At 39.7% G+C, this 27,854-nt stretch overlaps 1 protein-coding gene across 3 annotated transcripts in view; it reads right to left on the bottom strand.

Annotated features, from left to right (window-relative positions):
* The window catches only part of prkdc (protein kinase, DNA-activated, catalytic subunit), a 125,861-nt gene that overhangs the window by 26,478 nt on the left and 71,529 nt on the right, over nucleotides 1-27,854 (bottom strand). For 2 of the 3 annotated variants that reach the window (XM_036520687.1, XM_036520688.1), the window contains exons 50-69: nucleotides 27,697-27,848; nucleotides 22,141-22,272; nucleotides 21,936-22,047; nucleotides 21,480-21,607; nucleotides 21,121-21,270; nucleotides 20,607-20,780; nucleotides 19,267-19,365; nucleotides 17,692-17,902; nucleotides 15,340-15,529; nucleotides 11,291-11,488; nucleotides 10,919-11,034; nucleotides 9,013-9,144; nucleotides 8,027-8,203; nucleotides 7,534-7,742; nucleotides 6,775-6,913; nucleotides 3,615-3,803; nucleotides 2,265-2,489; nucleotides 2,062-2,170; nucleotides 1,874-1,976; nucleotides 1,224-1,410 (exon numbers count right to left, since the gene is read on the bottom strand). In XM_036520687.1, the coding sequence (XP_036376580.1) occupies nucleotides 1,224-1,410; nucleotides 1,874-1,976; nucleotides 2,062-2,170; nucleotides 2,265-2,489; nucleotides 3,615-3,803; nucleotides 6,775-6,913; nucleotides 7,534-7,742; nucleotides 8,027-8,203; nucleotides 9,013-9,144; nucleotides 10,919-11,034; nucleotides 11,291-11,488; nucleotides 15,340-15,529; nucleotides 17,692-17,902; nucleotides 19,267-19,365; nucleotides 20,607-20,780; nucleotides 21,121-21,270; nucleotides 21,480-21,607; nucleotides 21,936-22,047; nucleotides 22,141-22,272; nucleotides 27,697-27,848 (3,132 nt within the window). The remainder of the gene's footprint in view (nucleotides 1-1,223; nucleotides 1,411-1,873; nucleotides 1,977-2,061; nucleotides 2,171-2,264; nucleotides 2,490-3,614; nucleotides 3,804-6,774; nucleotides 6,914-7,533; nucleotides 7,743-8,026; nucleotides 8,204-9,012; nucleotides 9,145-10,918; nucleotides 11,035-11,290; nucleotides 11,489-15,339; nucleotides 15,530-17,691; nucleotides 17,903-19,266; nucleotides 19,366-20,606; nucleotides 20,781-21,120; nucleotides 21,271-21,479; nucleotides 21,608-21,935; nucleotides 22,048-22,140; nucleotides 22,273-27,696; nucleotides 27,849-27,854) is intronic. The other variant, XM_036520689.1, reaches the window with a different exon arrangement.

Here is a 27,854-nt window from a genome sequence, read left to right as displayed (position 1 = left end):
CTCATTTTGCATCATTTGCATATTTGTGTGCAACTGATGCAAAATGACTGGATGTGACACCCATGTTCCTTCATGTACCTCACATTCATTCCTCATTTTAAATTGAGTTTGGGATAAAGATAAAAAAATAGTCTGAACACTTGAAGTTTGAAGGCTGTAGCACCTTCTGTTTCAGAACAAGAACATATTGGAATTGGGCCACAAAATTTATTGAAGCAGTGACACCATGTGACCAGTAAAACTGACATCATTTTTGTAATTTAGATGGCATTACTTTTAAAACCTCAAACACGGTTCAGGTATGGTCCAAGGTGTTTTCATAACAAATTTGAGGACAACTGACCCAAGGGTTAAAGATCCTGGTTCATTCACATTTTTATGTGGAAATGTTACGAACTGATTCACATGTAATGACCATGTTTTGAATTTACTTTTCCTTTGCAATTACCAAATTTGCAAATTTGTATCAAATTTTGTGTAAATTGGTGCAACGATTTAGGTGGGGATGCTGCTTTCAGTTTTATGCAAATTTTTCCACAATGTCAGAAAATCCAATTTTATAGTGGAACCAGATAATATAAAGTCCCAAAATTTGTGTCAAGGCAATGAGCATCTGCGGGCAACAAGTTTCAGGGCTTTGCATATTATGGTTGATTTATTTTGCAATGACATGATTTTCCAGCTCCATCACAAGATTGTTGGGGTGCGTGTGAGGCTCACTACATGCGGTCCTTTGCTCTCCATAAACCTGCCAAATTTTGGGACTTAATAAACTGGGTTTTACAGCAATTATAAAAAACAGCATAAAAAGAGGCATAATAAAAATAAACATAGCTGCAAGCAAATATCGCCAGGGACCAGATCAGCTACAAAAATTCTTCACTTCTACCTTGAGTCTGATGAGTTATAAATGACAAATTAGTGAATGTTGCACGCTGCCAGTGAACGTTAATACATCTGGCTGTCTAGGAAAAGATGTCAAAATGGGTGCGATTCACGATAAAGAAAATGAACAAAAACTACAGGTGTGCCTTGCAGCGTTTGTGCTTGGAATGAGTCATTTCTCAGGCCTCATTGTCTTAGTGATACGCTGTGGCTTGACTAAGCGATAGCAAGATCTTGTCAATACCAGCTTATCAAAAACACGTTGCAGCAAAGGTCATAAAGTCATCAGACGGGCTAATATTAACGTAGCTGAATCGATGTCCGTCTTAAATGTTCACCTGAATCATTGCGCTGTCTGCCATCCTCAGCTTCATGCTGAATTTGCAATTCTTGATCAGCGTGCTCAGATCCTCTGGGCGGTCTGGTTCTGTTTTTACTTCAGCAGCTCCATCGCCATCCACTTCCATGCAATCACTGGGGACTGAGCTCGTCAGCCTCGCCGCAATTTTATCCAAGAAGAAACAACTGAAATAAAGGTATAGGAGTTAAACTTCATTTAAACTTCAGCGGAACTTGTACAAAAACTTAGAGCTACTGTGTAATCTGTCCATAATGGAATATCTAACAAAATAATTTAATATCTCAGCAAAGTTCCACTCAGGGTGTCATCACAGAACAGTCCGTCTCTCATCCATGTAGTTAATTATTAACATATTTGTGCAGGTTTTACAGATATATATTATTTCCTGAGCAAGACTGTTGAAGCTAATCAGCTCAGTCCCCAATAGCAATAGAATCTATATTTATTTTACTTCTTACAATACTCATAATCATACTTGTATCCTAATGGTAATGTGTCACAAAGATGTGTGCACTTATTTTTAGTCACTGAAAAATAATTCTGTCAAATGTACAGGCTCTGATTATGACATTCATTACATTATATTATAACCCTAGATACGCAATTACAAAAAATGATGCATCTTACCGTGATGTTATGATATCATCCCACACATTCATTGGATCCATTTTGGTGTCAGGATATCGATCAGTCCAAACTCTTATTACATTCTTGAGAGAATTCAGTGACACTGAGAAAAAGATGAAATCTCAACATGACTGATAACAATCCACCATCTTCAATAAATAAATACAAAAATAGCTGCAGGATCTTACCATCTCCTGTGATGAAATTAAGAAAATCCTGTATCTCTGTCAGAGCCTGCACTGAGTGAAGTTTTATCAGACGGCTTTCATTCAGGAGGGAATCAATACTGGAGTAGTTCTGAAGAAAAAAAACAAGACAGAATATAACTATACAGCGGGCAAAACCTTAGTCAGAAAGAATATTCTTTTCCATTTGTTCCTGTAAGTCTGACCTGCATGAAAACCTGCATGCTGTTGTTAACATAGTACTTGGCACGGTCATAATCCTCTTGCAGGATGTAGAGAAGGCTGAGCTCCTGGCTGTACTGGCTTTCCATTATGTTCTTCCTCTCCTCCACCTTCATGGCGCCGTCCACAAAGCTTAGCAAAGACTGGTTCTGTTCCCCCAGCTGCAGCTGCTTCAGCATGCTGCGCATCAGATAAGGCAGATAGACTTCCTGATACCGAAAAAAAAATCCCACATTAGTCTGACTACAGCCACAGTACAATGTTACATGGAGAACCTCAAACAGGACAATTCTCAAGTCTCCAATTGCCTTATTTTAGTCAATACAAAGTAACTGCACATGGTGCGTAGTGAACCAAGATTACACAGCAGTACTTCAGCACAAGGTTTATAGTCAGCTAAATAGATCATTTGAAAAACATGAAACTGTTCTGATGTATACATTATCATATTTCTGTAGCCCTTAACTGCTGGGCATCAGATATAAACCCTGGCATATTTTTACTCCTCTGGTAAATTTAAAAAAAGTAACTACAGACTGCATTTGCATCTACATTTACTCATTTCACAGATTTGTTATCTAGAGAAATGTATAAAAAGTTCATTCAATTTGGATAGAAATGTAGCTGTATGGATACTGAAAGATTTGTGCTGCAATTGTAATTCAACTCTACTGTGGGAAACATTGTTACGATTGCATCACGCCTACTCTATAGCTACATTTGTTCAGTGTAGCCTTTGCAAAGCATTGTGGGTAATACCAAGGCACAGCTATACTGTGGATATGACTGCAAGGCTACAATAGAGGTTATGGGGGATTTGCCTTTAGCCATCGTGGTAAATTTGTTTATCTGACTTCTTTTGAAATAACCAGATGTAACCACAAATGCAGAACCAACAATTCTGCATTAAAATATTTAAGAATAATAACAGTTACTGACTACCCCAAACTGTTGTGCTGAAATCCAAATTGTGCTGGACCATTGTATTGGATGATTACTGTGCACTTTTGGAGCATGACACAATGCTACAATAGAGGAGGCCTACAGGTTAGAGTTTATAAGCAGTTTTGAAACAAAAATTAACACAGACATCCCATTTCAAATCATTTTTTTTCCAGCGGTCTGTTCCATTCCAAGGAAATGGCTATTATACCATGACCATTTAATGTAGCAATAGTATATACAGAGAGTTGAAAAAGCACAGTATTATTTACTTTTAATGAAACATATCTAATAAGAGCATATCATTTGTTTTTTGTTTTTATTTAGACTAACACTGTACAAATTCAAATACACAATTCAACTGTCATCAAATGTCACTCTTCCTTTGATACCTGGTAGAAGGGGTTGGTCCATATCTTCTGCAGGTCAATGGGAACGCTATCATCTATGTTGACGGTGCAGCAATACTGTAGAGATTTCCATTCAGTCAGATGACTATAGGCCTCAAGGGCAGCAATCTCCCAAAAATCCTTCTCTGCATCAGTGGGCTCGCCATCCATCCACTCTTCAGTGTTCAAAGCCTGCCGAACAAATTCAAGATAAAATATCTCCTTTGTAAGAGAACAAGAAATTGTAATAATTACATTCAGGTTTTAATTGAACATGTTGAGATTTAGTATACCTGCTAAAAGGCTTTAATATACACAAGAATAAATATAGTTGCAAAGAGTAATTTTAATCTTCTTTTTTAATCTTCAATCTTCAGAATCTTCTTTTTTAAAATTTTAATCTTCTTTTACCCCCAAAAATGGGTCCATTTAATGAGAAGTGATGAATTTTCATTTAATGAGAAACAAATTTGTGATTTAAACACTGCCACTTCCAAAGAAAGTCCACAAACAATAAGGAGTACTTCAGGTTTGGTGATTATGGGTTTCCATGTACTATAAATTGTAAATATTTGGATAATTCCACCCATTTAGAGATTAGATTTATGCTAATTTCTTCTCTGATTTAAGCACTTTACCACAGGATGTGTATTTGACTTTTCCAGACTGGTGTGAAATTGTAGACTCGGACCCACATTAGGACAGCTCCTGGTCTATATATATAATTTAATGGAGTTTTATATCTTAAACTGGGTAGTGTTGTTAGTAGTTACTCACTTTAGAGTAAAAATACACATAACTGGTAAATTTTACATAGCAACTAATGTGGATAGACTCCTAACCAAATACTTGGCATGGTTAAGGTTAGGGTCAGGAACATTTCTAGCTATTGAAAAGATCCAGGGCTAAGTCAAGTTTGCCTGGGGCTTGTCTTTTTTTTGAAGGGAGATTGGAATCGGTAGGTTGGTGAGGTTATATCTACCTTTGGACATGTGCAATAATGTCAGTATTATAGGCAATACAATGCAAATCTTCCTCTTGTGCAATAATATGGACTACGCACACCACACTTTAATATAGTACAATGTATACAATAACACCGGCATGTGCAATAACAACCACTGTAAATCTCTTTTTTCACATGTAACAGCTAGGAGTACTTCCTGTCACTGCACAGTCACTTTATTGCTATTACTATCTATTTATTTCCATACTACGGTCATATTCTACACCACTCATCTTGAATTTTTTGTGTGTGTGTGTATATTTATTCTTGCTGCCTTTAATTCTTACTATATGTTGTCACAGCACTGATACCAGGGAGTAACTGTAATTTCGTTGTCCTGTACAATGACAATAAAGCTGTCTTATGTCTTATGTCTTGTGTCTTACTTCTATCTGCCCAGTGCCGGCCAGAAGCATAATGGGCTCCCCCCTCCGAGCCGGGTTCTGCTCAAGGTTTCTTCCTGTTAATTAGGGAGTTTTTCCCTGCCACTGTTAGCTTAGGCTTGCTCTCAGGGGGTCTCAGGCCTAGTAACAATGTAAAGCTGCTTTGTGACAACTTGTGTCATTAAAAGTGCTATACAAATAAAATCGAATTGAACTGAATTGAAATTTCTCTGCTGTTGTCCCCCAATGGTGGAATGACCATCCATACTTCATCCATACTCAGAAAACACAGCTCTTCCACGCTCACCAGATCACCTGAATCACTACCATCTAAAGCAATTTCTCATGCCCTAAACTCTGTTTTCCTTAAAAAAAAAAAGAATTAAAATGGTTTAATGCACTTGTGTCTCTACCGCCTAGCTTGTACCTTGTCTAGCCAACTATTGAAACTTGGTCATTCAGCACTTCTATTATTGTGACTCCTTGTGTTGTACTCTGCTTCACTTGTAAGTCGCTTTGGATAAAAGCAACTGCCAAATGAATAAATGTAAATGTAAATGTAATTGTAGTGAAATAAGTATAGAATTAAAGTTGAATAAAGACAATGAAAATACATGTTTGTTTTCCTTCCTGTGATTTTTTCCTTTTATTGGTCTTCTGTTATTTTCAGCAAAAGTACTGTGACTGTTCCCTCACTTTCTGGCAATAACCCAGCCCAAAACACTTCTACAACATGCCCTTTTTTAAATTTGAGCCCCCGTGCCCCAAGGCATCTGTGCATGGCCCTGTCCAAATGGAAACATGGTTTCTGAGTATGTCTTGCATAATCAAAACATTGTTGCAGGAGAAATTAAACTTGGTAACTGTTAGGGTATGGCCATTCTGTACATACACATACTAAAGAAAATGCACTTGTTTTTACCCCATACACAAAAGCTTCAGTTTGACAGCTTGCTGACTTGTACACTAGGATTACATAATTCTGTCATGTTTCAGCTAATCAGTGATGGGGTCAGCTCCATTTCAATTTAGTCAAGAGAACAAGTAGAGAACAAATTCATGAATAAAAAATGACCCAACATTTTCCAAGATGATTTTTCAGTGAATTAATTTAATTCTTTCAATTCTCTTCTTGAGTTTCACGTCTTTTCTTTCATCTTTCATGTTTTCTTTCTTTTACTTTTACTTTCTTTTCTTTTTTACTTACAGCCTGTGTACAGCTACTCACAATGACTTGCACATCAATGCATATTCAGTATGGATTTGTGGCAAACTATTCAAGATTTTTCAAATGTTTGGTGTTTATATATGAAAATCTTGATACCCTTGGAAGTGTTAAATAGGAAAGACCTGTAAATATATTACTTCTGTGAAGTTTTACGTGGGTTTAAGGTTTATTAACATTTTGCAAACAAAATGGAAATGCATGACTAATATGGAATTTATGTTAGAATGGCAGAAAATCCAGTGTTTTAATCCACAAAATCTGGCACTAATTGACCCAACAATGTATGACATTGATATTTTGTAAGTTTAGAAACGTGAAAAATGTGAAGATGCTACTTCTGCTCATTTTTCCAATATGGTGGAAAATCCAATACGGCTGAAGCCAACGGGGGCTCATCATCTGTGCCCCACTGCACTCTATAGCCTGTTGATGTTTGGCTCCCTGACTGCAAGCAGTACAGTATGTGTTTCAGCACCAAAACTGTGGACATTTATATTGTGAATGATATGTTTTACCCAGTGTATACACCAGTGTATAGTGCTTTACCTCATTATAGAGCTTTGCTGCTTCAGCAAAGTCACATTTTCCTTCTGCCTGCAGGGCAGCACAGGTGATGGGTTTGGTCCCAATCTTGCCACTGAAGATACCTCGCACAATATCATAGTCCCCCAAAGACCTATATAGTCTGGATGAAGAAAAACACAATTTATGGACTATGTTCTCCTGTATAAGCCATTAATATATCTATCTAGCCAGCTCATTGAAATCACTGAAATCAACAATTTCTAGCCTTGAAAAATGATCCCAGCTAGCAAATCAACCAAGTTCTGAAAGCTGTGCCATACTGGCTGGGGACAGCATTACACAGTTGAATATTCAACTTGGCTACCTAGCTAGAACACATCTAGAACTGTACCTACTGGCTACCTACCTACCTTGGTAGTTTAATGTCTTCAACAGTTCACACTCTCCCAGTTTCAACTATTGAACATTACTTGCAAGACAGCACTAATCTAACATTGCTACGAGGCCAGGTAAATGTTAGGCAAAGTCATGAAAGTAGTTAGGGGGTACACATTAACAACTGAGACTCCAGTATGTCATAATAAATTTTCCATGCCGCCATTCTCCAAAAGCTTCGAGCAGGTTCTCCTTGAATCTCTACACAAAACCGCTGAATCATAATTTTGTGCCTAAAGGCGTACCTCTGAAAAGGCGGTGATGGGGAAGCTGTGAAAGGAAAATTGTGAAATGTGGCAAATCATTTAAATGAAGGAATGAATAAAGGGGACACCCTGAACATACTTGGCGAGGTGGATCCAGCGTTCTGTGTCAGGAGAAAGCTGCTTGTGCATACGAGCACGCTTTACAGGGGGCTCATCAGAGATACATTCGCGCAGCAGGCTCTCCTCCAAAAGTAGGATACCCATAGGTTGCTGCAGGCTGCCCAGACAGCTGGAGCTTACCCCTGAAGGCTGCACCTCCCGAAGCTCCTTGTGTTGGTAACTAATTTCCTGTGGGTAGAAAAATGCACAATACATAAATCCTCTTAAATCCCTACCACAAGGATGGGTGATTCCTGTTTTAAAATCTGTTCATTTTCCTGTTACTTCTTTGTAAACTTATTCTTGACAAACACACAATGTAAAGACTTGATTTTTGAGATCAAAAACTGCCTATAATCCTATAACTGCCAAAATGTTCTATATTGGTAAAACTGTAACATTCACCAATTATTTACCAATGCATTAATGGAGAGATGTACCCTAGGACTTATTTTGAACAAAGATTCTCAAACCTGAATACATGCAACAAAGGGAGGAAAGTAAATCATGCTCTTGGCCAGGAAGTTGTTGATATCCTCTTGAAGTTGTTCAGTGATTCTTTGCTTCTCTTCTGCAGATTTAGATCCCATTTCCAACAAGATCCCAGCAAACAGAGAGCTAAAGAGCTGCTTAGCAAGAGTGTGGTCTCTCTGCAGGGAAAAATAAATAGTTTGGAAGTTTGGGTTTCAGCAGGACAACGACCCAAAGCACACTGCCAGAGCAACACTGAATTGGCTTAAAATGAAGAAAACTGACATCCTCGAGTGGCCCAGTCAGAGTCCTGACCTTAACCCTATCGAACATCTGTGGAAAGACCTCAAAACTGCTGTCCAGCGCCACTCCCCAAATTAACCTGGTACAGCCTGAGCAATTTTACAAGGAGGACCGGAAGGAATTGCTCCATCACATTGTGCAAAATTATCTTATCCAAAAAGACAAATATCCTGTGTGTTTATATATCTGTAAAGGTGAAAAAACTGTAAAGGTGGTTTGCACACAAAAGTCTGGATAATAGACTCAACTCTTTAAATTTGCAGATCTTTAATATTTTAATCATGAGAAAAATTCATGCTATATGAGCTTTGTCCTACAAGCATTTTTGAAATCTTCATAATAGAGTTCAATGACATAGCTGGGAAAGAAGCATAGGATTTACCTTTCCTTGAATAGCCAGCTCATTATCAGAAAATGCAGTAACCAGCTAGTTAGCACGCAAATACAAAACATATTCATTGTATTACATTTTAACACTGTCACGTTTGAAAGGGCCAAGCAATATATTGATTTAGTCGCAGTAGCTTTTATATAATTGAAATGTACCGTATGTTTGCTTGCTAGTTAGCTAGCTTAACTACATTATACAATCTGATGGACAACAGTTCATTTGAGAAACACTCCATAGGAAAAATGAGACCTCATTTATCACAGCTGTGGGTTATTATCTGAAGGAATAACATACCTGTGCTAGGGCTTGAAGGGGGGCAATAAGGCTGCTGTGCTGGATTTGGATATCGGGAAGGTCTCCTAGTCTGTAGTTGCGGTACAAGGTAACTTGGGCATCTCGCTGTACCTTCTGATCCGCCACCTTCTCCTGTGGTACCAAAATCAGAGCCGTTATTGAATGTCCACACTCACCATGTGCCATAAAGAACATTTTGCGACTGAACCTGTTCAAATAAACTCCTGCTGGACTCAGATTCTGACTCAATATATTGAGAATACACTCACTCCTTATGTGGCTCTCTACTTGTGTTATACTCTCCCTCACTTGTAAGTTGCATTGGATAAAAGTGTCTGCCAAATGAATATATGTAAACGTAAACAATACTGTGCAATATCACAATACTAACTGATAATACAACTCACAAAACCTTTAAACAAAAAACAGATGATATTGATTATAACCATGAACTTTGCAATAAATTTCAAAGTTTTTTGCAATCTTGTACTTTCTAAATAGTTGCCAAATAATTTTAAAATGAATCAATGACCCTAATCAGAAGTCTGCTGCATAATGCAAAAGGACAGCTATCAAAAGCCAAATGGGAAAGTGCCACAAAAAAAATCTTCCACAGTTATGGCAGCTAACCTAACTTTGATGGTGATACTGGATACCGCCACTTATGAAAGTACTGTCAAGGAGAGCCTCACCATTCACGGATTCACAATTAGTGTTTTTGAGTATTAATGTGACACTGTGTTTCTAGCCTCACTCTTATGTTCCAGGGTCACAGACCAAGAAGAGCCAAAACCTACAGTTGAAGTTGCTTCACATGTTGTGTATGTTCATTGCATACGGATGGACAAATCAGTAGTCTGGATGTCCTGGACTACTATTTTTTGTTTTGGATTACCAATCCAATGTTGTAATGCCCAGGGGGACTGCTGCATTCCTAATTCAGACAACAGAAAGACTGATGAATCTGACGTTTTGCTTTGTAGTCAAAGGCATGTCATTGAGCAAATCCAGTTGACTCTTGGGGCTCTAACACCACCACTTACACATGTAATTACCCCCAATCTAACTAACACACACATTTATGAGTCTCTTAATTTATATTCACTTAAATTGATTTTATAATTTCATTGCTCTTAGGTTTAGTCCATTTAACTACCTTGAGTTTATGTTAACCTCTTGTCTCTAATTCTATTTTAATTATTTTAATATCAACATTGTTTTTTGTTTGATTTAATTTTGTGAAGCGTTTTGTGCTGCAATGTTGGAAAAGTGCTGTACATATTATTATCATTATTTTAAATTGGTAGGGGGTTTGTGTCTTGATGCATGAAAACAGAGCTGCTTAGTTTTTGCTTGTAGGTTAGCAGCAGTAGCTTGCTATGTTCACCTGGACACTTATAACGTTTATAAACGTTATGCTGTAAAAATATATGACCAGCTAAATACTGTTCTGAGTTTAACTGTTGGTAGCCTGGAACGCCACACCTGATGACTAGTACAGTGTTAATACATAACCACACATATTACCATTTATTACAGTATTACATCACAGTTCATGCCCTTTTTTGGATGGAAACAATTGGCCTTTTGCACACAACATTCTACAGGACAGTATTTGCAGATTTGCCCATTTATAGGGATCTCAGGATGGAATTTTCTGTGAACGCTGAGGGTCCCCTGTAAATGGCTAACTTGATTTCGCATTTGTTTTGGGGTAACCCTAAAAGTATACCATCTGTCTAATATGGAACTGTTTATAACATACCAAACTAACCTCCAACCAGCTAATCTAAGCTGCATTTTTAGTTACCATTTTGTACTACTCAGCTGCTACAAAGATTTTGCTTCGTTTTTCAATTTAAAGAAAAAAGCACTGAAGCAGAAGAGTGCCCCCCTACTGCCTTACCCTCTCTTGTTTCTGTTCAAAGATCTCCTTCCTAGCAAATTTCATGCTGGCTTTCTCATGGTCCTTTAGGAACTTTCTTTTCAGCCTCAGTATATCAGCACGCTGTTCTCGCAAGACTGTGAAAACAGCACAATATAAATTGATGACTGGTTGGTGTGAAATTCATTTCAGAAAAAACTACCAGGGTTTTAATAGATGATCACATTGTTATAGAGGTTTATTTACTTCTAGACAGTTCTAGAGGCTGTGGTCATCGCACAACCAGAACAGAAAATGACGGGTGTATTTTAGCTTTTACAATTTTTTGGCTCCTCAAAACAAGATCATAACTACAAAGCTGCTCTGATATTAGCACAGTGGAATGAGGCACACCACTAGTCCTACTGTCTGCTTCATCTGTTGAGAGGTGTTTTCTGCCAAAATCAGCCCCCATGGCCTTCCTGACTTGCTGTTGATCTGTCTTCTTTCCAAAAACCATTAAGGAGGAGAGGGAGTCAGAGGAAGGCATGGAGTACTCCGCTAGAGTGTCCACACTGCAACCAGTCAGCCAGTTATAGGCCTTACGCCTGCCTGCAATACAGAAACACAAACACCACACATTTTTCAATCACACAGATACCTATCATGCAGCGACTGAGTATGTTTTCAGGGCATCTTATTGTAATAAACACACTATAACAATTCTAATGTAAAAGAGTACAGTCTCAGAAATGATAAGTGATATGCCTTACATAATACGATACTATGTAAAAAGTTGCAAGTACCCTCACAGGTTGTCAAAACTGTTAACATGTACAGTACTCAGCCGTTGTGTTAAGAAATCCCCTTTTTCATTTTATTGCTAAGTATTATTGTGTTTTCCCCGTTCATTTAGAAACCTACAACTTACTATCCCCAAGTCACACCCAGCTGCCTCTAGGTCTGTAGAATATAACTCAATTTCATGGCTGTGGCAATGTACAAACTTTATTTAACATTTTAGACAATAGAGGTGTAAATCAACTTTTGTTAAACCTTATACAATGAGCTCTACAAACTAATATTTCTACAAAATTTCAATCCATTCCTAACAAAATTTAAGGTGAAAATGTCACCGTTTTGCCAAAACTGGCAAAATGCGAAGGCTTTTGACAACCATGCTTCTTTACATATGGAAACTAGTTCATATGTATGGGAACTTTCACTGATAGGTGAAGAAGGCTCCCAAGCTGGGGGCCTTTGAGGAGTGAAAGCCGGATGGCTTCATCCGCGATAGGGGGCCATACGATCCCAATGGATCACCAATACTCGACTGTGGGGCACTAATCTCACACGGCAGGTGACTGCACCAATTTGTTCCATCACACACTTGGGGTCCAGCTTTGGGCACCGTTCTATCACCCTATTGGGCCCATATACCCACACCAGTTCCGCAGGGTTGTAGTCCCACCCTTTGGTGTATTGGTCATACAGGTGCTTCTGTCTGGCTCCAGCCATCATGGCATGCCACCTGGCTAATTTGTGGGCTGTATCCAGTTGGTCTTGCAACAGTCGGGTATACTCGGGGCCAACAGAAGCTTGAAGTGCATTAGGCAGACAACCATACAGGTGCTCTGGAGGTGTCCTAAGCTCGTGAAGAATCAGCAGTGCAGGGGTACAGCTGGTGGTCTCCTGTACTGCACTCTGGCAGCCCATCAGTACCATTGGAAGCTTCGCATCCCGGTCTTTCTGATCTTGTGCTGCAAACAAAGCTAACTGGGCGCTTAATGTGTGATTAAACCTTTCCACAAATCCAACGTTCTGTGGATGGAGGAGAATCGTACGCATCTTATGGATTCCCAACTGCTGACATGTCTCACGGAACACCTGAGATTCAAAATTTTGACCCTGGTCACAGTGGAGCTCAGTGGGAACCCCAAACCTGCTGAAGACACCTTCTACTAGCGTGTTACAAACTGCCTGGGCCTCCTGATCAGGGCGAGCCTGTGCCTCTGGCCACTTTATAAAGTAGTCCAAGGGAAAAAAAAAAAAAAAAAAAAATTGGTTTCCCATGGTTGAGGGGAGATATGAGCCCAGGATATCCAAGGCTACTCTGTCCATTAGCCCTCCAACTCTGTACTACTGCAGAGGTGCCCATGGCAGATCAGACAGGCCCTTCTGGGCTACACAGGCATCACATCATTGACAGAAATCCTCCATGTCTCGTCGAGCATTGCCCCAATAGAAAGCCTGTCACAAGTGCCACAGGGTCTTCATCATCCTAAAGCGGCCAATGTGCACCTGGCCATGGTTAATTGCTAGCACCACCTCTCAGAGCGCCTTTGGCACCACCACCTGCCACTCTGACTCACCTGTAGCAGGTTCATGCCAAACCCGATGCAGGATGTTCTTGCAGTCGCAACCCTGACCATTGTGACCAAAAGCCTCGCACCTCTGCAGACCACTGGTCCACTTCAATCAACTCAGGCCATTGACCGCTTCCCAGGCACCTGATTACCACATTGAGGTCACCATCAGCTACCTGCTGTTCCCGCCAGGTGGATGGATTGCTCAGTAGCAAGGCTCTGCAGGTTCAAGCCACTCCGCTTTCCTCAGCTGTGCTTGCTAACAGTGGGGGCAATCTGGGGGAGAAGGGTGTTGAGACAACCCATCTGTACTGACATGGTGCTCTCCTGTTAGATGCTCCACTTGGTACTGAAAAACCTGCCTGTTCCAGCCATTGAGCTACCTAACCTTCTGGTTCTTGTAAGGATAGAAGCCACTTCATGGCTGCATGATTGGTACATAGCAGGAATGGATGCCCACACAGGTAGTGGTGGAAATAGCATGTGGTCTCTACCACAGCTAGCAGCTTGTGTTTTGTGACATGCCCCCCTCTTCAGCAACTGGTGAATTGGTGCTGCAACAGTGGAGAACCCAGCCACAAAATACCTAAAATAAGATGCTAACCCCAAGAATGCCCACAGCTGCTTCCGGGTTGTTGGTATTAGTCTGTCGCACAATGCCACCACCTTGTCCTTCTCTGTCCTCATACCATCCACACTGATGTGGTGACCAAGGAATCTCACCTCTCTTTTCAGCAGGCAACATTTCTCAGGGTGCAATTTGAGGCCCACTGCAGCTATCCAGGCAAGAACATCCTGAAGAGACCCTACTGCAGCTTCATAGCGAAAGGCATGCACTAACAGATCATCAAAGTAGACCAGGCAGCTCTCGGGAGGGACGTCTGTCAGTACCCTCTCCATGAGACGTTTCTGGTGCATTGAAAAGTCCAAAGGGCACCGTCACAAATTGCCACAACCCTCTGTGCTAACTGGGACAACTCTGCAGCGAAAATTCCCAGTCTCTCCCCAGGGTAACAAATTTGCCCTGCAAACTTCTGCCTGGCTACAAGAGGGGATGTGGGGTTCCCATATCGCCTTTCTATGGCTTTTTTAACCCTTTTGTGTGCCACATCGGTGTGATTTGCCCTTTCACACATATGGTCAAACGGTGTGATTAGAACACGCTATATGCTTCACTGAGTTTATCAATCTCTGTTTTGCTGTCTCTTACATCCTCAATCGCTCTTTTGAATAATTAAGTGGCAACTAATCACAAAGCTTTCTCTTAAATGTGTCACATTAAAGTTTTCTTGTGTTACAAAATTCAAATTACAGAACAGAGCTAAATTTAGTTAAATCGATTTAAATTACTGAGAATAAACTTTTAGGTTAGCTTGAGTAGAAAGAACAATAACATTTAGAACACAGACCTCACAAAAGATGTGATGTGTCATGAGCATTTAACGTAATTTAAATCGATAAATGCCATCCTTGTTAATTAGACAATCTCACGTTGTAGCTTTCGCAAGCACACAAACTACAGACAATCTGCAGTGTTTCGCAAGCATAATCATTTACTCATTATTTACATCATTATTTGTTTTATTGTTAATCAAGGAGGATAAAGGGGAACAGGTGAAATGTAATGATATATTTAAAGGTAGTGTTTGGGCTTCCCCTGTTTCCAGCTCATCAGCCACCACTGCTAGCTTGGTGTTAGCGGGAAAGCGGAGATGTATACAGATGTATACAGTGACGTAATGATGTGGCTCTATGGTAGCTCTCTAGTCCATGGAAAGGACTAGAGAGCTTGGCATCTTGGCATCTTTTAGGTCGCTTAGAGAGCTTACACACGTATGGATGATGCAGTGGTCTCCTTGCTTCATGAGCCACTGGCACATTTGGATCGGTGTTATGGAATAATTCTATTTTTGGACTTTAGTTCAGCTTTTAATACACATTATCATTAAGAAACAATCACTTTGTGTAGATGCAAGCTCTCCACATGTTGCCTGTATTCAAATTCACAACTGATCACATTCAACCAAAATAAGACTGTATTCATATCACATGCCAACAGTGGTACGAGTTGTTCTTTTCCACAAGTGGTTACATTACCTGCCGTCTGTGTTGGGGTAAATTCCAGTGTGGCCTGTGTCACCCTTAGCGGACCTCTGATGTTCACACTTGGAGACATGGCACTTTCCTGAGACCGTGAATGAGAGCTATCTTGCGTTGTTAGGGTCTCTGCAAACATGGGTGTGAGGATTGTGCTTCTGTGTCGCCAGCTGGAGTCAATTACATAGTCCTTATTTTGGAAAATCAAAGAAAAATACATTACATTTCTGTCAGGTTCTGATACCAAAGAAAACTGCAGATGACCAAGGTTTCTAAAATTTCTTTTTAATGAGCCCAATAGAAAATAGAAAAATTTACTTTACTGTATATGCTAACACAGTATTGTTTCAATATTAATGGTGCAGAGAAATGTTCTGACCTGAGAACTAAACAGTGTAATCACACAATCATACAATTATTCAATCCCCAATTGTAATTTAGGCTTCCCTCATCAAGTGCTCATGCAAGATGACTGTGAGCTTGTGATACAGTAATACACAGTAGGTATTTTTCGCTTGACAAATCACATAGTATGCATAGTGGAGTTAACAATATTCAACTAAACTGACATTATCTGAGTAACTCGTGGCACCTAACAAATTGCAACGCGCCTAACAGTAGTGAGATGAGAAAACCCTGGCTGACCTCCCCACCCCATCCCTGGAAAAACAAATTTGTTGCCTTGCTGTGGGGTCATGGTCACTGTCAGCAGTCAGCTAGTTTAGAACCTGAAATTTACAGCTCAAATTGCACTCAAAGTGAACGCCTTGCCAAATGAGCCCCTCAGGACACCTTCTACTTTGGCATTCTCACACTGCCTATTTTTTATGGGCTCTTGCTAGAAATATATAATTTTATCTGCTTTTGTTATTGAGCAGAATTGCAAAAATGATTTTTTTTTCCCAGAAAATAAAGGTTGTTTCATAGAGCTCTGGTTAACAATGATATTGTATGTATTCTCCACCTACAAATATGATTAACTGTCTGATGAGTGGGTACAGGACCAGTACACCATTACAACCTTCTTATGATGCTTGCACATATGTAACTTTTCAGCATTATTATTTTGTTGAGTATTAGAAATGAATGAATAAAGAAAACTGGCCCTGCTGGTCCACAGCACTGTTGTCTACATGGTTTCTGCTGACTGCAGTCAGTACACTAATGGGGGTAAAGTATAACAAAGGGATGGTGTAGCTAGGCCTGTAACAATTATTTCATAATTGTCTAACCGCAATTTTTTGATGTGATTGCGGTTTCTTTGTTGAACCATGGTTAAAGCATTTTTTTTTATTGAGATTGGTCAAAGCATGGTCACACTTTTGTTTGCACCCATCAAACACATTTCCAATGCCAGCGTGTGGCCACCAGAGGGCCCCCAAGAGCATTTGAAATGTCCCACAAGAGAGCTTGATATGTTTTTTTGTGATACATTATATTATGTCAATGGTAATCATACAAAAGCGCAATATTATGTTAACAACAGTCAATAGTATTGGTGGCGCAGAGGCAGTGGGGGGCCCCCAAATCAAATTCTGCTTAGGGCCCTATAAAGGCTTAGCCCGGCCTTGAGCCATCTTATCAGAGGACGCCCTGCCCGCATTGATTTACAGTTGCAAAGTCAACTCGGCTGCCACCACCACCACCCCCTTTTTTTTTGGGAGGACTACATATTTTTATTATTATTTAAATTGTTATTTGTTCGCACTTGTTCCTATACACGTTCATACCATTTTTATATATAGACTACAGTCTATATATAAAGACTAGTCTATATAGTCTATAGTCTTTAATAGACTATAGTCTATACTATAGACTATTTTTTATACTTCTAATTTAATTTTATCTGTTTTTATTGTAATGATTAATACTTTGTTTTTTATTGATGAGGATAAATGTTCTATTGTCAAATGTATGTTCATTTAATCAAAAAATACAATGTTCTATGATAATAAAGAGGCGTGGTTTACTTCATAAGCTGTGTACTTGTGCTATTACATTATCTGGGCCACATAACAGTGAAATAACCAAAAGGTGTATCCTGGGATTCATTCAAAACTTTAATTTGTTTTAAAAATAATAAATAAATTTTTTAAAAATTTGACCGAAAGAGACAATTATATTGTTAATCACAATTATTTCTGAGACAATTAATTGTACAGCAACATTTGGAATTGTTACAGCTCTAGGTGTAGCACTGGGGTCACTGGCCCATGGCAATGCTGAGTGGGACAAAGAACTGTGGTCTTTCAATGACCAGGGTGAGTAGGCAAGGTGCGCTCTCTTGTCAAAAATCACCTACAACCCGCACTCTGAAAGTAAATACCAGTACATTAAAATGCTTAATGATACCTGAAACTTGCACTCAGAGAGTGGATACTCAAACATGGCACGGTTATAATCTGGGCTGCGGCTGGTCAGTTCCAGAAGCAGGTTGGTGGCCAAGCTGAGGAATCGCTGTTCAGTCCGATTGGAATAAAGCGAGTGCAGCACAACAAGCATGCGTTCTAGTGTGGTCACAGGCAAGCGTCTCTCATGGCTCCAGAAGTTGTGCACATATAGTCTGCAGAAGAAGAAACAGTTCTTCATACTACCACCACATGGAATGCAAGAAAATACAAAAACATTTTTCATTTTTTTAGTATATGATTAAATCGTTTTTACTTATTTATTAAAGCGGTTCTACTGCTCATAATCATGTACAATTATATTAAAATGTTCTGTGTCATGTTTTTAAGGGTTGGTTATATTATGTAAAATTACAGCTACATTGGTTTTATTATGTACATTTACGTATATATTTACTGTGGAGAAAAGTTTTATTTCGTTTAATTGCACTGCGATTGATTGTGATTGTACTGCAGGATTTTTGTTGTGACGGATATGTACTGCCAACAAGTCAGCAGGTAGGAGCATACAAACATAGACCAAAACACCAGTGCAGTGTCTCATATGAAAGTATTCGGTACACAGATTCCATTGCCAGCTCAGTCAAAACAGTACTCCCTCCCTCCATGCTTCCCCCCCCCACTGCGAGATCGGGGAGCCTTAAATAAGCCAGGGGAAGAGTTCACTGGCAACAGCTGCATGGCTGTGGGCTGGCTGGAAGATGTGGCCTGGCTCCAGTCTGCCAGGGAATGGAGCCACTCTTCAGGCACATAGCGGCCGTCCACTACCACTCTCCTGGTCTTGCTGAAGTTACTTAAAGCAACTGCACTGTTTTAATTTTGTATTGTTTTTCTGTGTTGATGTACATTTTTATCTACAGCTCTTATTTATCTTTCATTCACTTCTTTTACATATTTGACAATTACACCTGCCACCTGAAGTCTTAATCTTAATTGTAGTTGTACTAACAGCAACCCCTTGAAGATGACAGACCACATCATGGGGTTATCTCATCTTTAAATGTCTAAAACATTAATGACATCTAAGAGTTACTGTTGGTTAGATACTGGGGTAATAAAGCAATGACAAGAAGAGAAAAGATTTTGGTCTCATAGGATTCCATGCTGAGACTGGGCCATTTGTTTTTTACAGTCCCACTAATTGGAAACACATAGAAATTTGCAGCCATGAGAACAGCAATATGCTATAAATATTTTGTTTATGTGTGCATCTCACATTTATTGATTTATGCACACTGACCCTTTCAAGTGTTAGTGTGTATAAATCAATAAAACAAGGGCCATTATAAATGACTACTTTCAGTTCATGTTATCGGGGCTTCCTTTTCCTCAGATGATGCTCAACACAAATACAAAAAAAAAACATTTTAATTGATACATTTCAATTGATTGGTTCAAAATTCATTTTTCTAAATGCCTGTAGGGACACCACATTTCACTGTAGTGTTACATATGATGTATAGGTCGCTAGATAATACAACAATTTTGTGAATATTAAAAAAAAAAATAAGGAACTTACTGAAGTCCTTGGTTTTCATCCAAAAATCCCTGAAGTAGAGTTTCCTTTGCTTTATTGAATACTTCTACTGATGTGTGGTCAGACTGACTGTGATTGTCACTTATAAAAAGAAGGAAGCAGATACAGCAATATTAGACAAACATTTGCAGAAGGGGATTTCATACAGCATTTGTAGGGGCAGTCTTGAATACTTTAAGATAAAGACTTGTTAATAGTTTATTATAGCGGCTAATAGTGTATCATGCTCTCTCAAAACTAGCTGCACTCAATTTGCTTGATGCTGCACGAGTTAAAAAATTCACTAATCCCTGTGACAGAGATTACCATTTTAAATTCTTAGAAACAAGTTATGAAAAATATTCATTTCATTATTATGCATTCACTTGCATTCATTAGCATTAACTTTTGATAAATGCACTAAACATTTTATAGCTGGCTGAAGTAGTCATGACATTCTGATGATGGAATAACCAACTATATTGTTACCTCGGTAGTGAACCTGAAAATTAATTCTGTCCTTGATTGTAATTGTAAACAGTATGATCACAAACTAGAGATATGATCCCACCATATGTCATGGGAGACCCCAGATGTTAACAGGAATGTGACTATGTGTGGTTTGAAGAGAATAAAGCTACAGTATTCCACTGGTCAGCACAGAACCCAAATGTAATTGAACATCTTTGGGATGAACCTGGAAACAGAGTTATGGCAAGGACAAGACAATCTTCTTCAGTAGTGCAGTTTAATAAATGCTTTAAAGGAGGAACACAGTACCACCAAATGTATCAGAAATTCATACGGTCTTCCATGTCAAACAAAGGCCTGGCTAACATGCTATTAATTACCTGTAATAAAGCCATGCTTTTCCATGTCACATGGTGGGATAGTGTATGTAGGTTTCTGGACACTGTTTACTGAATAACAAAATAATATAAATGATGAATAAAATCGCCTTAAGTATTGTGTCAGTCATCACATTAAAAGGTGGGATAAGTGTCCTCCACATCTCTATTCTCTACTGAATAGTTGTAATATGGTATGTCATTTGCCTGGTGGTGCAATGGAAGTGGTGACTTCCATTCGGACACCTAGTGTTTCACACAGAAAACACCAAGGGAACTGTGTCATGAGTCACTTGTTTCATGGCTAGAGGGTTAAGACACTTGGCTAGATGATGCAGAAGTAAGACCTGAGAGTCCTTCTAATTATTTCTGTAGGCCTACCTCTCAGTGCTGTGAGAGGCTGGAGGCATGGAGTGTTTCCCACCAACCTGTAACCTGTCAGACAGAACACCTGCTATCCCAGCATGGTCAGCAGAAGCAGTTACAGAAGCTCACCTATAGTTGTCATGAATCCACATGAGAATGTCATACATTCTCTCCCTGCACACTGGGGAGGGGTGGGTAATGAAGGAAGTAATCACACCCAGAATCTCCTTGACTTCCTCTGGTGTCATCTTTACCAAGATTTTATGGACAATATCTAGACAGACCATCTGTCTTGCCTCATCCCTGGCAAAAGAAGAGTGATTTTGAGAAACTATGGTTTAAAGCAGCCTCGCTTTTGCTAATAACTGTCCCGGTAGCAAAACTACAAAAGTTATTTTTCCCTTCAATTTTTACCCTTTTACCCTATGACCAATACAGGAAAATGTTTTTCTTTGCTATCAGTTTTCTGAAATCCAACATTCTTGAAAAGTAATGCTGGAAAATAAAGTGGGTAAATAAGAATGTTTTACTGAAATAAAAATGAGTAACTTAAGAAAATACATTACACTATTCTTTCAAGATTTTAAAAAAATCACAAGAGAGATACATCATTGTTTACAGTGAAATGATCTAGAGGACTCACCTGTGACCCATAACCTGGGCAAGGTCTTTGTTTTTCAGCTCTAAGTAGATATCTGGGATATCGCTGGCTCGGCTAAGCACACATTCCAGACAATGTGTCTTCAGAATGCCATGCATCTTTGGCAACAGAAAAAATACCTGGTTCAAAAATCTAAAAAAGCAACAGAAAATTGCATTTACTTACAATTTGCTAGGAAAATGTGTTCATATTGCTATATATTAACCTGCTGTAGCACCAAACATGAATTGTAACAAAGCTGCAAAAATGCTTCAGAAATATCATAAGTAGAAATTTCTTACAGGTTTAACCAGTAAAATAAATCTTCCTTTTGAAACTATTCTTTAAGAGAACATTCTTACCGATCCATGACTTGGGGAAAATGCTTGGACACTTTACTCAAGCAAATGATGAACTTGTCATTCTTTTCTGCTTTCTTAAGATCCTTCAGCTTACTAGCCGTAAGATCAAACAGGAGTCCCTCTGACTGCTGAAAAATAACCCAAGTTTTAATAAAAACTTTGATATGGCTACCACATTTACACATAAGTAGTCAAGTAGTCTCAAGTCATAAGTAGTCTTGCTGAAGACCATAATGCCTTAAATCCCTATTTTACAGGAAGCATATTGTTCTGTGACCTCATCTCACAAACACATGTACATTCCCTGTCCAAAAAAGTCTAAGTAGGACTTTTAGGATTTTAAATAGAGACCAAGATTAATTTACTAGTTTGTGATTAAAGGGCAAAATAACAGACAATTCCTTTCCAAAACAGAATTAATCAAATTACAAAAGTTAAACACATATGTTTACATACCCTTTCCTTCTCGGCCATGTATTGCATGGTCAGGCCAATTATTTCTGAAGCTGCTGAGTAGATTTCCTTGAATCTTAGCAGGGTGAGATTGTTGACCAGGGACCGAAAGTATCTAAAACACACATGTTCCAGATCAAAGTGTTTTGTTACTCCCTGAGTTAGGTCTTTTCAAAAACACACACAAAAAAAAAAAATCTCACATTACCTCTCATGCTCTATTCCACAACTGGGGTCATAAGGAGGGAGATTATTTGCCAGTACTATCCCAAGCAACTGAAGCCCCACTGAGTTGTCCTTACTGTTGGGGTCTGTCCCAGAAAAACGCTCATATATCGACCTGAAAAATAAAGAGAACATTTATGAGCTTTATAGATCCTCAGTAAAAACGTGTTGGTCTTTAAATTCTGAATTCAGTTTAAAATGATATGCCCAATAAACCACAACAAAACATGGTTAAAAGCAGATTTATCTTTATAAAGGCCAGTGAATTGGGTTTTATGCAGGTTGTCACAACTTCACACTACAACACTGTGATACAAAAGCCTGTGTGTTTGACAAACACAGACATAACACTGTACCCCTTATAGAAAATATAGCAATAGAAAATATGGAAGTTCGTACCTGCATACCAACCACATGAACTATGATGTAGTTTCTCAATGTAAGGTAGAATTTTGTAAACTTCTTCAAATACTTGCCAGATAGGACACAGTGGACAGTAGAGATGACTGATCCAGAACAATACGACAGGGTCTTGGACATTTTGACTAACAAGTGGTACAAAATCACTATCTGGACCAGACATGCTACAACCAATTCAGCACTGATGGATGTGACATGCCAATGACACACTCTTGACACTCACTTGAAAGATCTAGAGTAAGGAGGTAAGTTTCAGCATAACCAAGACTGCAGTGACCTGATTTATTCTGCATTCTATGTCTTAGGACAAAAGTCCACATACATAATAAATTGCTGTTTTGTCCAGAAGAAAGCAATGGATATATTCTGTCTGTCAACCCCATAACATCTAAGGGAAGCCTGGTGATTAATCCAATTGCACTTGGATCTCATTCCTCTGCCGCTTTTGCCATTCCGTCAAGAACAAAAGGATGTATAGTGCAAGAAACATGCCAGTTTGTATAAGAAGAACATAATGACAGGATATATTGATGTTATTCATATGTGTGTGGTTATACTTATGACTAGCCCATACTATGGAAGCCAAATTAATGGATCACACTGATTAACTGAAGTTAACTTTCATATGTCCATTAATCCATAGTGTGTGATACACGTCTGCCATTAACCGTAGTTTGACGTGTGCTGGCAAAACATTAACTCATCGAGTTATCGTGGAGGGCCAGTCCATCAGACTTGAGGGTATGGAAGCTCATTTGTGGTTGGCCTACTGGGGGGCAACAATTTTTTTTCCACAGGAGGCTTCTGGGTTTGTCGCCAAAGGCAAAAAGGCACACGGGAGAGATCTGTTGCCCGACCATCATTGGGGAAACAAACACAACGTCCAGGTCCATCACTGGAGGTCTGCTGCTTCTCTTCTTCCAGCTTTCCTTGCCAGACACACATCGTCAATATGGGGATGTCGAAGAGATCCAGTCATCTTCGCACCCGTAGTAGTTCACTTCACTGAGAGCCTCCAGCTTCATGTTAGGTTGTACTTATGCATAAAGGCGTCCTTGCTAGGTACAAATGTCGACACAGGAATGATGAAGAGACATGGTTGTCTTCGCATTCAGTAAGATAGCCGTCTTTTCCGACAGCCTCAAACTTCGCGTTGGGGAATTTTGGTCTCTATGGTTGCATCCTTAATTGTCGACAGACTTGCTTCCAGAGCCGGTTGTGGAATCATAACAGAGCATACTTGGAAGAGCGTGGCCATCCAGAGCTGAAGATGAGTTCAGGGTGCATTGGCGGTGAGTTCAGGATGCATCCGTTTAATTTCAGGAGGCATGAGTGGTCGAGGAGTCTTCCTCTTCCAGAGCTTGCTGAGTTCAGAAAAATTAGGTGCATCTGTTTCGGCGGAGAGGACTCCCCCCTCCCGGAGCAAGGAGGAGTCCCCTAGCATAGCTAGATGAGGTGTGATGCCATCAGGGGAGCAACAGGGAGACATAGGAACCCTGACAAGACAAGGGACCGCAGAACATTGTTCTTGCCGCACTTATAAAGGGCCACTTCAAATGCTATAGTCCATGTGGGCATGCAGTTCGGTCTCTGGTAGAAAGCTCGCAACTCTAATTGCTGTGTGATCTGATTGGATGATAGGAGCCCATGTAGACACTATGTGACAAAGACCTGAGAATCTCCAGTGAACTGTGTGTTATCCCATAGGTGCTCACGTTTCAGGCGCCAAGTGTCTCAGAGGCATTACATGCATGGCTGTGCCAGGATGTTTGTTTTTGTTTTAAATCAAGAGCAGTGTCACAAAGTCCATTTACAAATGGCGTGGGGTTGTTTTATGGCCTGATAAGGGTGAGGGGTCATGCAGACTCCCAAAATGCTGTCTAGTGAGTCCAAGTAACACAAACAGCATAAACAAATGACCTCAACAAACTACTGTATACTTGGTATGCTGGCTAAAACAAACTGTGTTTCCAAGCAAATAAAATTGTTGTAAGCCCCCTGACAAAATGCTGTATGCTAGTCTCCCTATGCAGACAACCTCCAAACTAGTCACCAATGAGCACAAATGTGCTACAATCAAATTGCATTTCTTTCTTCCTTCTAGTCAGCAGGTCCCCCCCTTCTGTGCATACCTGGAAAGGAAGCTGCCTCAAGCTGCATGTTTATATTTAAGCACATAGAATAATTTCTCCTGTCTGGGGAAAATGGATGAGGGTGTCATCCAGTAACCACAACTGAAAAGTTTAAATTACATTAGCTAGTGCTGAAGCTGCAGACATCCTTAGAGGAATGTCAGCTGTAGTGAGAGACTGATTTTATCAGGTTGCCAGCTTCAGCAGATGCATGGTAACATACACAGTAGCTAACATACAATAGCTAACAAGCTCAAGTTAACTGAACTTAATTAATGCAAGTCAACTATCAAGCATAGCAAAAGGCTGCTAGTTAACTATCAACTACGTTGAAAATGTGATAATAACACCTATAGGTATACATAACATCAATTATCTATAACAGCACTGCTTATAGAAGTCAGTGTGGCTGCACAGAGCGTATTAAGACATCACCCAACTTATGCTACTATAGACTCAAGGAAGAATAGCATGGATGCTGATGTTTTTTCAGGTCTGACTCATTAACAGTTTTCTGGCTAGCTAACTTGCTATCAGACTGAAATGACTTGCAGTATGTTGCTAGCTAGCTAGCTGCTCTGCTTATAGCTGTGAGGCCACCGGATTAAAACATGTCTCACAACTAATGCCTCGTGGAAAGCAAATATTCATGGGAGTAATAAGATGTTCCACTAGGTCTGACCAGCTAAAATTAAAGTTAGTTGCTTATTGCATCCATTGTGTAGCTGGCAAATTAAGTATATCTGGAGTTGACTGAACATCCATCAGGATGTATACAGCTAAACAGTTCATGTTAAAACCACCCATGTCACCAAAACTCAGCTAGCTGATGTTGTATACATCATGTTGAAAAGCTCAAGGAGCTGCTGGAGTTAACAGTCATTAGCCCCTTTCACACATGCACTGAAAGCCGGAACGTATCCGGCCCTTAGCCGGAGGAGCTGCATGTGTGAACGCAAATGTCCGAATAAGTCGTACCAGACATGTGACGGACTTCTTTTTGCCAGCTCCCTAGTAAAAAGTCTGCCTCATGCCAGAGTGAGCCCATGTGTGAAGAGCAGGCAACGTTCCGGAGAATCCACTGCGAGCGAGTGGGCGTGTTGATGACGTTTCTGTCATGCGACTGGCGCGAAACCGGAAGAATACAAACATCTGCGTCGTAGTCTTTTCTGCGTGCCTGTATATCCCTTTCCACTGTTTCACTGACATTGCGGATGTCCAAATACATGCTATTTTGAGTCCAATGATCATTAAAGAGATAGTTAGCTATAGCTATACTGCCAAAACTTGTCTCTTATGATGATTAATAACGTTGGTTAGTAGTTTATTATCTGGTTAGTAGCTAGCTAAGCTGTAGCTAAGTAATAGTGATAGGTATAGTGAGATAGGTGAATTGGTGACCTAACATTACATAGCGAACAACAAAATCTTACCTTATTGTTATAATAAATGTATAATTAATAATAAATTATGTGTACCAGTGGCACTATTTGGATGGCTATGTGTGATTTTTTTTATAGGCTACCCAAAAGTATAATAGCTATGTTCACCTTCTCCTCCTCTGTGCCACATTATGTACCCGTACCACTGAAAGGTAAGACATGCAGTATACAATATATACTTGTGTAGCACGCAGTACACAGTATGCAGTAGGCGGTTTCAAATACAGCCACTGCGATTTCTGCAGCATACTTTTTGCGTCATGTCCTGCCTCCTGCACGCTCTACCCAGGCGCCGCCCCTCACCTGAACCAAAGCGGAGTACTTCCTGTAGGTGAGAACGCGTCTGTCACGGACAATCTCCTGTTGCGTGCTACATGTGTGAAAGGGAAATTCCAGCCAAGTTGCAGACCTGATTCTCCGCACTTTGTCCGGAGTTTATATGTGAAAACGGCTATTATAAAACATGACTGCTGTCTCTGTATAACAGTTGCATGGGCTTAGCACTTTCACTGATCAGAGTGAAAAAAATGAATGGGATAGCAATTTAAATGATAGTGTAATCACAGCAGCACAACAGCCATATTTTCACAAAAAGACCTACTGGACGTTTTTTCATTACTACATAATGCCACATACAAAATGTAACATTATTGTAAGCAAACGGTCTGCAGTGATCTCAACCACCGGAGTTAGCGCAAGTAACCAAAACATGTTCTTTCACTCCCCAACGCAGCAACATTTTCACATACCTGAACTGCCAGGCTTTGTAGTGATGCTGAAATGTCCTTAAAGAAGCTTTCAGTGGACATGTCACCCTATGACCACACCAAACAGTCCACAGGAACTGTCTTCGAACAAAGGGTCATCACTGAATCAATGATCGTAGTTCACTGTCATGCCACTCTGTCTAAACGCAATCAACAACTGTTGAGGCATGGTCTAGACAGTGTTAGTTCGGGCGCTGTCTACTTGCGTAACTTTGACTCCTGTGCAATAAACCTTGTCTCTCCAAGACTCGTCTCATCTGAATCATCTGACTGTCCATTTCGTGAAGCAGAACCTAACACATATAACTATGTAACTGGTGTGTAATTGAAGCTCCATTTAATGACCTATGTTGATCTATTAAATTACCTAGTACGATTGATGTGCTTTGCTATTTTTTCTGTCTTTATTATAACAGCTAAAATGACAGGTGGAATCCTCTAGAACCAGGAAGGGAACATCAGGAAGTTATTTTCTGCTGTTTGAGCTTGACTCATTCACTGGTCATATCGTCTTCATCTCTCCATCTTGTTCATTGAGTAAAATAACTGCTGAGCATGAATGACAATCAGCAGCCTGGTGAAGGTGATGAAGCAGGAGGGCAAGTGAATGCATTTGGTGGAAATTTTGCAAGAGTAATATTCCAGGGATGTCAGATTCAATGGACGAGCCCATTTTCCATGAAAAATTCCACAACTGCAGAATTATAGAAACCCAAATGATCTAAACAGTCACTTCATTACTGGGAAGAAGCAAACTCAAGCAAGGATATTTCCTGACCTGTAAGGCATCACTAGACAGTCTTTCCAGCATTCCACCACTGTCTTGATGATCTCCAGGTTGTGTCTGAAGATGGCTCTTTTTGTGTGAAAACAGTTCTTCATAAGGAACTCCAACAGCTGATTGGCAAGGACTTCATCTCTAGTGTTACCCTGAAG

Source organism: Megalops cyprinoides, chromosome 2 (assembly GCF_013368585.1).
Source record: "Megalops cyprinoides isolate fMegCyp1 chromosome 2, fMegCyp1.pri, whole genome shotgun sequence".
Lineage (NCBI taxonomy): Eukaryota > Metazoa > Chordata > Actinopteri > Elopiformes > Megalopidae > Megalops > Megalops cyprinoides.
Note: the sequence above shows the minus strand (reverse complement) of the source record. Positions and strands in the feature narration are given on the sequence as shown.